The 14,097-nt window shown below is 35.6% G+C and overlaps 2 protein-coding genes across 3 annotated transcripts; one reads left to right on the top strand and one right to left on the bottom strand.

Moving 5' to 3' along the window:
• The first annotated feature begins 1,658 nt into the window (after positions 1 to 1,658).
• LOC101264882 (uncharacterized) lies at positions 1,659 to 5,084 on the top strand. The gene is given in 4 exon segments (NM_001328337.1): positions 1,659 to 2,747; positions 2,831 to 3,015; positions 3,103 to 3,326; positions 3,952 to 5,084. Coding segments are annotated over 4 exon segments (1,914 nt in total). The 5' UTR covers positions 1,659 to 2,029; the 3' UTR covers positions 4,739 to 5,084.
• A 1,063-nt stretch (positions 5,085 to 6,147) lies between these two features.
• Positions 6,148 to 13,214, bottom strand: LOC101265192 (cell cycle checkpoint protein RAD17). Of its 2 annotated transcripts, none has more exons than XM_004232459.5 (12): positions 12,685 to 13,214; positions 11,767 to 11,824; positions 11,335 to 11,414; positions 11,207 to 11,254; positions 10,416 to 10,469; positions 10,197 to 10,299; positions 9,782 to 10,089; positions 9,093 to 9,423; positions 8,016 to 8,141; positions 7,296 to 7,494; positions 7,150 to 7,210; positions 6,148 to 6,566 (listed from the first exon to the last, which is right to left on the bottom strand). In XM_004232459.5, exons 1-12 carry the CDS (start codon positions 12,898 to 12,900, stop codon positions 6,351 to 6,353), a joined length of 1,800 nt encoding a protein of 599 aa, XP_004232507.2. In that variant the 5' UTR covers positions 12,901 to 13,214; the 3' UTR covers positions 6,148 to 6,350. The 2 variants fall into 2 exon arrangements, with proteins under 2 accessions (XP_004232507.2, XP_010316433.1); XM_010318131.4 differs by having other exon boundaries at positions 11,777 to 11,824; positions 12,685 to 13,174.
• Positions 13,215 to 14,097: the final 883 nt, after the last annotated feature.

The raw sequence follows: 14,097 nt of genomic DNA, 5'->3' as shown, positions 1-14,097 counted from the left end.
TAATAAAGATAACGGTAAATCAAAATAAAAACAAAATGAAACAACTTGCAACTTTTCAATTTCGAAAAGGAAACGTTAATCTGGTAAAAACATCGAAAAGGAGAACAAAAATAGGACAAGGATGAAGACAAAAAGAAAAGCAAAGTTACGTAGATTCTCTTTTCTTCAAATAATAACGAAATTAAGGGAAAATTAAATTGTATTTTCCTTAATTAAGATTTGAGATTTACCAGAAGATAATTTGTAGACTGAATTGATACGATAAGTTTTGGGTCAGAGTAAGTCCATATGGATCGGCCCATATTATAAAATGTGAACAAATATTATTGAATAAAATAATATAAAATTATCCCTTTTAATTTATGTGTGAAAAAATCAAATGATAAATAATTATGATTAGAGAAAGCAGTTTGTAATTATCAAGTTTGATTAGAATTTTTCGTGAACAGTATATGTGAATAAATATCTCATTTAATTTATTTTGTCTTTTTTCTAATTAATTCTTGCGACAATTAAGGTGAATTATTTTATTGAGATGTTCAAGAGTTGCATGTTTTCAATAGAGAGAATAAAATTATTAGAAATAATATAGTACACTGGTATACACTTAAATACACTTCCTTCCTTGATCACTTTCATTTTGAAGTGTTTAATAAGTCAAAAAATAACTTTACTAATTCATTTTTTAAAAAAGTTTTTTGTAATTTTTATAAATAAAAATATTTTAAAAAAGAATTAATTACAATAATGATATAAAAAATAATTAACACTTTCTAAATTTGATAAAGTAGATAACTAATATAAGACAAATAGAATAGTTTTTACAATCTGATATTTGTTATTATTTTTTTTATCAATATGATACTTATGACACTTATAGGCACTTCAAAATAATGATTTTTTTAAAAAAAAATAAAGTTCTAATATTACACTGATTCACTTAAATTCAATAATTTTAATTCTTTACGTATATATTAAAAATCTATTAAAATATGATTAAGTAGTACAATTTCTAGTCTCTCTTCTAAAAGGTTCATGCTCTTTCGAAAATGTCCAAAACTGAGAGAAAAAAACAGTGACGTGAATGTAAAGAAGAAAAAATGTAGAAAACTGGCAAAAAATATTAGTGAGGTAAATCTTACTTATTTTCTTTTTCCCTTTTCAGACGAAGGGGATATAAATAACTAAATACTTGTCCACTAGTTTAAAAAGGGAATTTTATTTATTGTTTTAAATATACTTTTTAAAAATAATTTTATTTCTAATATTAATTATTATTTTCAAAATTTAATATTAAATAAAATTAATATAATAAAATATTCATATTAATTAAATATTTTTCCTTTAATAGATATTAATCTTGCATAAGATTAATATGGGTTGTTAATCCTTAGCCAGATTGACCTCGTAATTTTCATCCCAATTGAGTCATGACCCAACCCCCTCCACTCTGGACTTTAAACTCAATTTATTACCTTATAAATTGACTCGTGTACGTTGAATTATTTATATTACCAAACTACCCATCACTTCCTCAACACAGGTCATAACAAGATTTCATGCATTTGACAACGTAATGTCTAATTTGGTAAATAACACAACATCTCTCAAATAGGGCATTTTGGCTCTGTTTTAGGACTATAAATTTAAAAAAAAAGAAATGGCACTCTGTCCAACACCTATTGCCTCTGTACAATTCCAAATTTATGTTCCTCCCCTCATTCTCTCTCTCACACATTTCCCCATTGAAATGGTGATTTTGTTAGTGTTCAAATTGGGGATAGCTGGTGTAAAGATTCAATTTTGATCTATCTGAGTAAGCAAAAAGAAGAGTACTACTTTTCTTTTTTTTTAATTCTTTTTGGTCTGAAATTTGGTGTGTCAGTCTTTGGAGTACAACACACATGGAACATGGTTGATAGTTCAAGAAAGGAGAAAAGGTTAAAGTGAGGCTTGGTTTGCTCTTTTTTGAGTTGTGTTTTTTTTTTTTTTAAAGAAGAGAAGAGAGGAGAGAAATTAGATAAAAAAAATGGGTTGTTGGTATTCAAGATTAGAGAGAGAAGAATTGGTTTCAAGATGTAAAGCTCGAAAGAGATATATGAAACAGTTGGTAAAATCAAGACAAGCTTTTTCTGCTTCTCATTCTATGTACTTGCGTTCATTGAGGAATACTGGTTCTGCTTTGCTTCAGTTCGCTACCGGAGAAACCGATCTCCACCCGCAAAACCACCACCTTCCACCACTTCCACCCTCGCCGCCACGGCGACTCACCACCCCTCACCCGCCGCCTCCGCCGCCTCCTCCTCCGCCGCCGATGAGTCCCACATCCTGGACAACCTCTACCACTACATCTTCCGCCCTTCCACCACCCCCTCCGCCGCCGCCTCCACCTCCTCCTCCGGCGACGTCAAATTGGGATTTCTGGGACCCATTTGTGCCTCCTCCGTCATCTTCGAGGTCAGTCACGGAGGAGGAATGGGACGAGACAACGATAACATCGGAGGCTGCCGTCACCACCACGGTAGGAGCGGCGAGCGTGGCGGCTCCACCGTCGGCGGTGAGCCAGTTTTCTAAAGAAACCACCTCAACAAGTGAACTTGCGGTGGTGGTCTCTACTAAAGGCAAAGACTTGGTGGAAATCATCAAAGAACTCGATGAGTACTTTCTTAATGCTGCTGATGCTGGTGCACAACTCTCATTGCTTTTGGAAGTTCCCAATTGTGCTTTTTCCGAACAAAGATCTTCAGGTATGTATACATATAACTGCACAAGGTACAACATGCTTACCCAAAAATATAGTATAAAAATTGGTTCTTTTGGGGTTCTGTAGATAAGTTGATGAGTCCTTTTTCATGGTCATTTGGTGGAAGTTCAAGATGGAATGGAATTGGAAGATTTTGTGATGATCCAATGAACAAATCCATCAATGGGGTAAATGGTGCCAAAGCAGCTTCCCACTGTTCCACAGTGGAAAGATTATATGCTTGGGAGAAAAAACTCTATCTTGAGGTCAAGGTAAAATTAAACTTTAATATATTATATTGTTGTCCCAACTCAATTACTATATTTTTTTCTAATGAATTATTTGATTATGATTTATAGCATGCTGAGGCATTAAAATTGGAGCATGAGAAAAGGGGAGGTCATGCTAGAAAACTAGAGATGAAGAGAGCTGATTATGTGAAAACAGAGAAAGCCAAGAAAGAAGTAGAAAAGTTGGAATCACAAATGATGGTTGCTGCACAAGCTATTGAAACTACATCAGCTGAAATCATCAAATTAAGGGAGTCAGAGCTCTATCCACAGCTTGTTGATCTAGTCAAAGGGTTAGTTCTATTCACCATCTTTATGTTCATCTCTTGGGGGAAAAAATATTGTTTTGGCTGTGCAGAGTGTTTACAATTTTGAGGGGTCAAAGTCAGCTATAGCAATATGTAGTAAAAAGCAACGAATGGCTCTCCGTACAGAATGGGAAACTTTTGACTCCTTTAACTGATTCGGTTCATGTCCTAAAAATATACGAAAGCAGCATACAGCAACAGTCTGCTCTTCTGTTAAAAACTGTGAAAAGGCCAACTTCTCTTTAAGAGTGGGACTGAAATTATTCAAAGTGGTCAATTGTGTTGACTGAAATTAAGGTCACCCTCTTTTATTTGGGTGGGGTCAAATTGTAGTTAAAGACCAGTAGTTTGCTAGAAACAAAGGCCCACTATATTCAGTTGCAAAATGAATACTGGCAATATTAAGGATGATGTTAATGAAATTCAATGTTGCTCCTTTATATCTCATGGGACAATCTTTAACTTTCACTAGTAATTAATGTACAAACTAGTAGTGCCTTGTGAGTAAGGGAAACAAATTTTTCGAGTTTCAGCAAAAAGGATTAATATTGCAAGAATCATTTGAACTTTTCCTTCTATCTTTTGTCTCCTTACTGTTTGTGGTTTGCAGGTTGATGTACATGTGGAGAAGCATGTATGAGTGCCATCATGTTCAAACACATATAGTGCAGCAGTTGAAGTATCTCAATACCGTGCCATCAACTTATCCTACCTCTGAGCTTCATCGACAATCAACATTACAACTTGAGCTTGAACTGGAACAATGGCACCTATCTTTTTGCAACCTAGTGAAATTTCACCGGGATTATATTCAGTCTCTAACCGGCTGGCTCCGTCTTAGCCTATTCCAGCTTGGCAACAACCCTGTACATAAGACCAGCCAGGACAATGCAGTTTACTCTCTTTGTGAAGAGTGGCATCTTGCAGTCAATAATGCTCCAGACAAAGTAGCATCGGAAGGAATCAACAGTTTACTAACTGTTATTCATGCCATTGTGGTGCAGCAATCAGAAGAGATCAAGCAAAAGAAGAAATCAGAGATGGCATTCAAAGAGCTTGACAAGAAATCTTCTGAGCTTCGGTCGCTAGAGTCCAAGTATGGGCCGTATTCTATACCTGATTCCTCTAGCAGTAGTACAAGGAACAAGAATCCTGTGACTGACAAACGAGCTAAGGTGGATGCAATAAGAGCAAAAGCTGAGGACGAGAAGGCCAAGTATGACAAAGCTGTGAGTGTAACTAGGGCGATGACATTGAACAATCTACAGATGGGTTTGCCACATGTCTTTCAGGCTGTGACAGGTTTTGCCAATGTATGGACACATGCATTTGAGTCGGTATATAATCAAGCCAAAAATACTGATCAGGTGCATGAAATGAAGAGGATTTTGCCTTGAGATACAGAGTGCACTCTTTATTGTGGTCCATGCAGCCAGCAGGAAAAATGTATATATGTGTTCTTGAATTTCCCCCTACTGGTTTCCCAGTATGTGCTATAATTTATTGGGTAACTTAGAAATGCAGATTCTTGAGAGTGAGCGAAAGAGATGATTTGGGTTTATGCAATCATCGACAGTGTAAGTATGGCTGGCTGATGGAGTTAGATGATATAGATTGCCAGCTTTTGGCGTTAAGAGGATGTTAGGATTTTTGAAGTATGCTTTAGCTTTGCTCGGAAACAGTTACTAGTGTTTTCCATTTGTCCTTTTGGATCAAATGTTGGGAAAAAATAGTTTTGCAAAAGTTGCATTTATATGTTGTTGTTTTGAATCGTGTACTCAATGGTTTCTCTTGTTACTTTCAAGTCCTAAACCAGTGTGAAGCATGGGATTACAATACATCATCGTAGGCAGGGCGTAGTTTGACAAATGCCCCTATTTTTGTGAGGTGAAGTTGAGAGTTGGCTTAAAGAAGTAATTGCTTTCATTTATTATCAAGTAAAATTTACCTTCTCATGAGGAATAAATAAATAATTATATTTGTTTAACTACAAAAAAAAATGTGGAGTGAAACGATCCAACTAGGGACGAAACACCACGGCCATGGGCTCGGTCAAACCGAGCTGCCCAAGGCAGATTCATATACCGTTGAAGCACGTCCATGGGCTCGGTCGAACCGAGCTGCCCAAGGCAGATTCATATACTGTTTGAAGCATCAAGAACAGGAACAACCTCAAGCTGATGGCCCAGCCTAAGAAGCTGCTGCTGAACTTGTAGAAATTGGTGCTGCTCTTGTAGAAATTGGTGCTGCTGAACTTGTAGAAATTGGAGCCAAGCCTGGAGGGGCGAACGAAACCGTGGAGTAGCAATTTGTGATTTATTCGATTAACCACATTTTTTACTTGTGAAACTAGTGCCTTGAATGCAAACTAAGAGCAAGGAAAGGGCTATAGCCGGCGTAAGCTCACCAAGTAGGATGCGTGACTGACACATCTTTTTTTATAGTATTTTTAACTTTCAGTAAATACACAAGTTCAAGAAACTAAACAAATTTATGAGATTTTTCATTTTTGGCTTGTTTCCCAGTTTGTGAGGTTATTTGAAATTTACACTAGGGATTGGTTAAAGTACTTTATTAATTAAATAAATAGAAGATAAAACTAACAAATATCCTATCGGTGAGATAAACTTTTTTCCTTTCATGGAATATAACTTTGTGAGATTTATCAAAACAAATTTCAGATTCAATTCTTCAATGCCAACTGGGATAGTGACAAAACAGTACTTTTGTCCATATCTCTTCTCCTACCAAAGTAGAACTTAACATAGTTTTCCAGTTCCACTTCACTTTACTGGAGAGTGATAGGTTTGTAAAAACTAGCAACCGTTTGTTTAATATTCCTCAAATTATAAAACAAAGGTCTTTCCTAATAAACTACTTCAATGAGTATAAACTAGTTGTATTGTTTCCCCTAAAAAATTTACAGAATTTCAGCAATATACATAATTTACAAGTGAAAAAGAGCCCACATGGACTATATGTTGATACAAGCTCAAACACTGCTTCAAACTACCAATCTTCTATCTCATCGTCGGACAAATCCAGCTTATTCTCGTGCAAATAGGTGCTATCCGAGTCATCTTCAACCATGTCGTCTGCTTGGAAACTTTCAGATGCTCTGCATCCAAGCCATTTAAGGGAAGGCCTAATCTCGGTTGCCATAACTATCTGATTTGATGTGGTTAGGCTATTATACAAGTCACCCCAATGAGTAAACATTTGACGCTGCAAACACATCGACTTAGTTAGGATGAAATTAAAATCCAAAATCAGTGGACAACATGAGGCTGTTTGGTTTAAAAAAAGACAAAAAATGCAGTTAAGTAATATAGGGATTATTGTCATGTTGGATGTTTAGTTTGATACAATTACAGTGTATTGCTTAAAATATATGTTTACATTTTTAAACAAAAAGAAGAGGCTGTTTTACTAATATGAGGATTACTTTTGTCATTTTATTGTTCTTAATCCATGTATTACTAATACCCACATTCTTATTCTACATTATATCCCACAAAATGTTATATAGGTTCTCACATGCATAAGTATGTATTAGTTACAAGGAAAACAAAATACCAACCAAAACATTACAAAAGAATAATGTTGTGTTTTATGTGGGGACTAAATCGCCTACACCACCAACTAAAGGATCACTAGGAAATTATAGTAGTGCACTAGTGCTTCCTAAGCAACTACTTTAGTGAGAAACATTATGTTCAGGACTTGATTCAGATAAATCCATGTTATAAGAAGCTATCTGAGCAAGATCAAGACCAAAATGCAGAGAACGGGACAGGAAGAATCTTACCTTATTGCGGCGTGATGATTGTTCAACCTCCCATAGTTTGGGACGTCGAATAGCATGCCACCTGATTTCTCACGGGAATTTGCAATAAATTATATTTAGGTACTTTATATAAACAAAACATAACGAACCAGGTAATGTTTTTATACCTAGAAGGCACTGGATGAGCATTCCCAAATAATACTCCTCTGGAAGCAACTGAAGCAGCAGCTGACTGAATGATGTTCTCAGCTCCAAAGTCTCTAGATAAATGTCCACTAAGTGAAGACAGAAGAAAATCCGAATCGCTTAAGTATGATGCCACAAGCCACGCATCATCTATTGCGTCTTCACTCAAAAAGTCTAAAACTGCAACAAAATTGAAAATCAGTAGTTGAATAAGACAAACAACAAATTCTATAAATGTTAGACAACAACATACTTTACATTTCTATGTGCAGATATGATGGCTATAAGTCTGAATAACCCCATTTCATGCACAATCCATTAGGTAGTGAATGCAAGTTGAACAAAAGAATAGTATTTCTCCTCTAATCTAAGGAACTGGAAAATATATTTAAAAAAACAAGCTCTGCCAACATTTAGTTTGCCGGTGAAATTCACCAAAAAGGCAGAAGTTAAAGCTATTGGGACCTGTGGTGAATCTAATTTGTTTGTTATAGCCCACAAATAAAGCAGGTCGAATATGATATGGAAATAGCATTATGTCACAGAATGGCAGATTTAGGTGCTTGAATTAAAAACAAAAAGAAAAAAGTAGCCCTGAGTCCAGCATTGCCACCATTTAAGTTCATTCCAAAAGAAATGCAACAAGCAAAGAACAGACCAGATTAGTTGGAAAGCCCGTCCGCCTTAAGAAGAAAAAGTACCATTTTCATGCAGAAAATCAGAAAGAGTCGTCGCTTGACCATGTGCTTGACAAAGAATAACTTCTGGAGCATCCATTTTAAGAGGAAACCTGACAAATTTTTCCTTCAGAAGGAATGTGTCTCTATCTGCAAAAAAAAAATGAGTCTGTATCAGAGGGTTTGCCAAAGACAGTATTCTCAATTATTCCCTTTCAATTCACTTGGTAGAGAACTCTCATATCTTACTCCACATGGTTAAAGAAGAGCTGTAGCTTTGTAATTAAAAAAACCTCACATATAACGTGTAAGTTCATACCTATGGCAGTAATTTACACAAGGTGAAAAATGTTAATCTTCTACTCTTCTAATTACCATTACTTGGGAGACTACTTCTTGGACAATCACCAATGCTCATATCAGTCATTCTTAAACAATATTTCATTATTACATCTCAGGAAATCAGCTTAACAACTTTATTAGAGTAGTGTCTACAAGTGCTGAAACCACATTTAGCAATTGAAAAACTTTTCAAAGATACAGTATTGCATATTGTGACTCATAAATTAGAAACCAAGATTGCAAGATTAGACCATTCAAGTACATGCTAAGATATGCATTCCCTATGACTTGATACTAAAAATAAATTCATTTTTTCATTAAGCTGTATTAATTTAATAGGATAGTGACTTAAAACTTTATTTTTAGAGGTCAATTGGAAAACATGTAAGAAACTAAATTATTTTTAGTGAACCATTTTCATTTACAGTCTTGAATATTTTAGTAGCTTTAAAGAAATTATCTTAATAAATAATGTTCTATCACTCTTACAACATGTAAAAAATTAAAATTAAGTATACACTCACATAAAATCACATATACCCGCAACCCGCCCCGCCCTTCATTAGTTTTAAATAAAAAACACTTCAACCCGTCCCCCCCCCCCCCCTCCCCGCATAGCCTTAAACCTGCCCCACTGCCATCAATAGCAAAGATGGAGTAATTTGTGGCTAGAGAAGAGGTGTGGAAGCACACAGTTACTAAGTTCTGTAAGCACTTGCAACTCACTGTATCCTGAGAATGAAGTTAAGTCAGATGTACCTGATGCAATTGTGTGCTCACTTTCTCTTTTGTTGTGTAGAAATTTGCCTAATGCATGGAATAGAGAGAGTGTTTCATCTTTTCCAAATGGCAAACAAAGCACATCATCCAAACAACTAGTGTTATCCAGTCTTTCTTTTGACGATAGAATAGGCCTTCTATGTGGTTTAAGACAGAGATACTGCAGAGAATTAATTGCCTGTCTGATATCACCTCCACTAGCTTTGGCTATTAGATCAATCGAATCAGCGCCAACTTCAAGCTGCTCCTTTCTGCATATAGCTGTAAGTGTTTTCTTGATTGAATTGACAGTGACAGGGTTGAAGTTGACCTGAAAATCATGAACTCAAGTAAAAAAAGTTGGCATACTCTAGTAACTTAGAATCTAGTGTTGGATAACCGCCTCTTCCCCTGCCTTTGAAAAATGATAAACTTCCCTGCTGTTTTACTGTCAAAGACAAGAAAAGATCCTCTAACTCAATATGCAGATTTCAAGAGTGAACTATTTTGTACCCTTCGGCCTGCAGGCCGTGGATAGTGTTGGCATGTTCCAGGTCAAATTGCTTAAAATTAGCCAAGGAAGCTAATTTATCATGTTTTCATACTCATAGGGGATGTTTGACATTTGATTCAAGATAAGCAGATGAAAAGAATTCAAAATCCAAAGTAAGTCTATCAAGGAACGCAACCTTACAAGCCCCAGCACTATGAAGAGATAGAAGGAGTTCTTCCCAGCAGCGTGTGCTAAAGTCTGCAGAGACATCCTTGTCATAGTTTGTGATCACTATAGCTGTTGGAATGCGGACAAATTGCACAAGAAGGGTCAAACACCTTTGAAGCCTTCCATACGCAGCTCTTACATTTACCACAGGAAGATCATCAACTAAGAGTATGACTGAAGCCTGTGATCCCTTCAACGTTGGAGAAGTCAATCCATACTTTCTCACCCTCTCAACAAAACCTTCAAACTCATCTAGCTTTGACATGTATTTTAACCCTATATCAACATTAAAAAAAAAAATGAAATGATAATATGAATCCACTTTTCTGAACGAGCACTTGATAGCTTGAAGAAGCTCCATTTTCCAACACATGAATATGTACCTGAATTAGAATTATGCAAATGCTCTGGCCAAACTGTTGGAGTAGGTGTGGTCCACTCCCATATTGTGACACCAAGATTCGAAGCAATAGCATGGATAGTTGCCTAGAAGATGACAAGCACCCAATGATCATGCAATTTTACAGTCCTTGAAGGAGCAAGACAAAAGTTTCAAACATGGCACTCCTGATTCAGAATAGTAAAGGAAAACAGTGACATACAGTTTTTCCAACACCAGAAGGTCCAGCAACGAGAAGAACATTACTATGACCATCCTGCAACCAGCAGAGGAAAAATCTTAATTCCGACCATGTTAAGTCTGAACATTGCAGAAAACACTTGTCATGTCAAAAGCACTGTAAAAACAAGTGCACCTGAAAAGACCAAACCCTCAAAATTACAGATGCTAAATGTCAGACCAGGAGAGGTCACCAATACTACTATGATACAACAATTTCCTGGATCAAACTTTTTCATTTTAGCACCATAACTAATTACCATTTCCACTTACACATCTAAACAATGACCAGGGCAAGCGCAAACTTTTTTGGATCAAGCTGGCGCAAACTATGACACAAAAATTTATTACCGATTTGCTCAAAAACAAAGAATGGTAACCAAGACAGACCTGCGACCATAAGTTGTTGTAAAATCCCAATTATATCCCACACCCCTATGGATCTCCAGGCAACACATTGCAAACAGGGAAACAAGAAAAAGAGACTTTATTCTGAGTATATGTATGCTTAATGCTCCACTCAACCTTCATTACAAGACAGGGTTCCCCAGCAAAGCAACAATAAAGTAATTATTTCCAATATTATAAAAACGATTCTAAGAACACTGCCGAAGAATAAGAAACAGTGAACTTTAAGATTTTAGGGAAACGGAAAGTAGATATGCAATATTCACTTGGTTGAACCAGGATTGATGACCATGTGTTGTCAGAATATTAGAAGTCTAAGAAAATAAAGAAACTTATAAGGCTTTTAAAACACTCTTAATTATGTACCACTGCAGCTTTTAGCCTTTCTTCAAACCATGTTTTTACTTCTTCGACCTGCAAAATCAAGCACAGGAAACAAACATTAAAACCTTCACATCTGAGAAAATTTATGAGGAAAACATACAGCTCTTTACCTTCTTCTTTTGAACTGCAAGCTCTTCCAGGAAATGAGGCTTATGTTTGTCGATCCACATGTCATTGTTGCTTCGACGACCTGATTCAGTTTCATAAAATTTAGTATTTTGCCAATGATGACTAACTGAAGATGAAGAGGTTCAGAGGACTGTTAAAACATATGCGTTGATGGAGAAGACAGGGCTGGCAATCAAAACAACACAAAATCAGGAGGAGTTGAAGGGTAAATCACTGTAAATGCAGACCAATAAGCATTTGCCAACTGAATTATCAACATGAAGTCAAAAAACCTTGCATAGTTAGATGATACTGAGTCATGGTTCAGCTCCAAAATTTTAACATGTGAAAGCCATATCCGACTCCCCAAACCAGTTCATTGTTGACATTAATACAAATAAATACTAAAACCAAATCTTTTGAAACTAGCATACCAGCAGATACCTTGATACCCATGAAATCGTCATCAAACTCCTCACAAAACCGTTTCATCTGCAATCAGTTATACCATATGGCATATGCCATTAGAATTCTGAGTTACTCAAAGGCAAAAAGTACAGTGCAGTGAGTATCCCAGAAACAACAGAATATATAGCTAATGAACCACCAACAAAATCAGTTTAGTCGAGACATGAGAACTTAATCCATAAAGCAAACATCACCCAAGGTTACTAAATAAAACTGTTAAATAAATATATTCAGTAAAGCCAAGGAGTTTTATATTTGATCTTGCATAGGTTCAAGGTATATTTGTAATCCACTCTATAAGTTCTCTACTTAACATGCATTCTTTCACTTCTGTGAAACAAGATATTTGGGTGGGGGGGTGGGGGGGGGGATGGGGGGTTGTTCTATGGTTGTTAAACATAGCAGCTGAGTCTATTTATGTTTGTTCCTCTCATGTGAACTAGGTGCCGAGCCCTTCTTAAGCATCCATAGATTGAGGCTAATATATTTTGATAAGGAGGGCCATTTGATTGGCTTGATGAGTAAAGATATTCCAGCACACAATTTTGCATAAGTAATACAATGTTCGCTTTTTGGCGAAACAATCTCCACATAGGAAGAATAATTTCACAAAACTAATCTACTGTTTTATTGGGAGTGTTAAACCCAACATAACTTATGAGGGAATCCATAATTAATTTTCAACTAATATCTGCACAGATCAAACCGCAAGCAATGGATGCACCCTCACCAACTGCCACTACTTAACATCTACTACAGGTAAGACCAAACTCGGTTTCCCGTTCATACAACTAACGTTCACTCAAATGAAAAGCACAGCGAGAAATAGTAGCCCTATTTACTAAACAATACTATAATTAAATCGAATGAGTCCTATGTATTACCTCATCGAAAACACTACCCTCTTTAGATGGGCGTGGACATGATAACGAAAGTTTCGCCGTTTTAGCCCTTTTAGGGTACCTCCTCGGAACTGACGCCGATACCGATTTCGAATTCGATTTCGATTTCGTGTGGGTGAAATTCGACTTGACTGAGAAGTCTTCATCGTCATCAGACGACGAAATTACAATGGCCACATTCCTCTTGACTTTCTTCATTACCACGGGAACGATTATCAATGTTGTTTTTCAAAATACCAAGAACTTTGAAGAGTTTCAAAATCAGAGAATTTGCACGATTAAGGTGAGATGATACGAGACTGAGATTATTGAACCCTAGAAAAAACTAAGCCAAATACATAACTTCAGACAGCAAATGGGCAACTTCTCCAGTAGAAATACTTGTTTTCGAAAGCCAAAAACGGCGGGTGTTTTTCAGAGCAAAACCCGCAAGCGTAAGGGAGAAGCTGATGCCCGCGTTTTTTAGTCTGGCAGAGCAAAAAAAGAATTAAAATTTGTATTTAAAGAAAACTAAAGGAGCATTTGGGAGAAAATAACAATGGTCTTTTATGTTTGAGGCTAACTGCAGATTAGTCCGTTAAAAATAAGATGAGTACATTTTTCGTCCTTCTAAGTTTGTGAAAAGTGAAAACTGAGCATTCTTTTATTTTTGTCAAATATGTAGTAAACTATAATATTATTAATTAAAACATAATACACAAATAAATATGTAAATTTAATCTAGCAACTTAACACTTTAATTTTATAATGTGCACATTTAGATATCTCAATTCATTAAGACTTAAGTCTAGATAATTTGTGAAAGTTAATAATTAATCATAGATATTTTTTTTCTTATTATTTTTCACATTATGTTTGATACTCATATTGAAGCTTGACTAAATTTGATTTTCCACTCGATATTTGATACTTATATTGAAATTCGACTAAACCTGAATTCGTAAATTCCACATTAAATAAAATCTCCCTAACAAATGTGATTATGCATCAAATTAAATTTAAACTTGAAACTGTTGATTAAAAATGAAGCGAACCACTCCGCCTCAGTCCTTTCAGGTATCATAAACAGTACTATTCAGTTCCATAAACTATAATTCTTAATAATAATGAATAAAAATTACAGTAACCCTAAAATAGACAAAATAAATGAACACGTTGCAAAACTGTTCAAAACTTCAAATGTATCTTCGGTAGACTAGTATTTTGAACCTATCTCTATTATAAGTGGTCATTTTTGCCGTTTCTCGGTGGTCAACGAATTGTTTGATTTTTCTAAAACTATGATAATAATAAAAGAAGTATAGCCTGATTTTCAATTTAATAAATTGCAAATAATGTGTTTGCAAGGAAATAAAGAAACTATAGTGCAAATTATTAAAGATAATAAATTATGCT

The sequence above is a fragment of the Solanum lycopersicum genome, chromosome 2 (assembly GCF_036512215.1).
Source record: "Solanum lycopersicum chromosome 2, SLM_r2.1".
Taxonomy (NCBI): domain Eukaryota; kingdom Viridiplantae; phylum Streptophyta; class Magnoliopsida; order Solanales; family Solanaceae; genus Solanum; species Solanum lycopersicum.
This window is presented reverse-complemented; position numbering and strand designations above follow the sequence as displayed.

Bases quoted from the DNA above. Each gene is read 5' to 3' on its own strand.
- LOC101265192 (XM_004232459.5), bottom strand. From the start codon at position 12,900: ATGAAGAAAGTCAAGAGGAATGTGGCCATTGTAATTTCGTCGTCTGAT. The intron at 10,300-10,415 runs GTATGTCACTGT...GTCATCTTCTAG, and splicing joins CTTCTGGTGTTGGAAAAACT to GCAACTATCCATGCTATTGC. The intron at 9,424-9,781 runs GTTGCGTTCCTT...CATGATTTTCAG, and splicing joins ATAGTGCTGGGGCTTGTAAG to GTCAACTTCAACCCTGTCAC.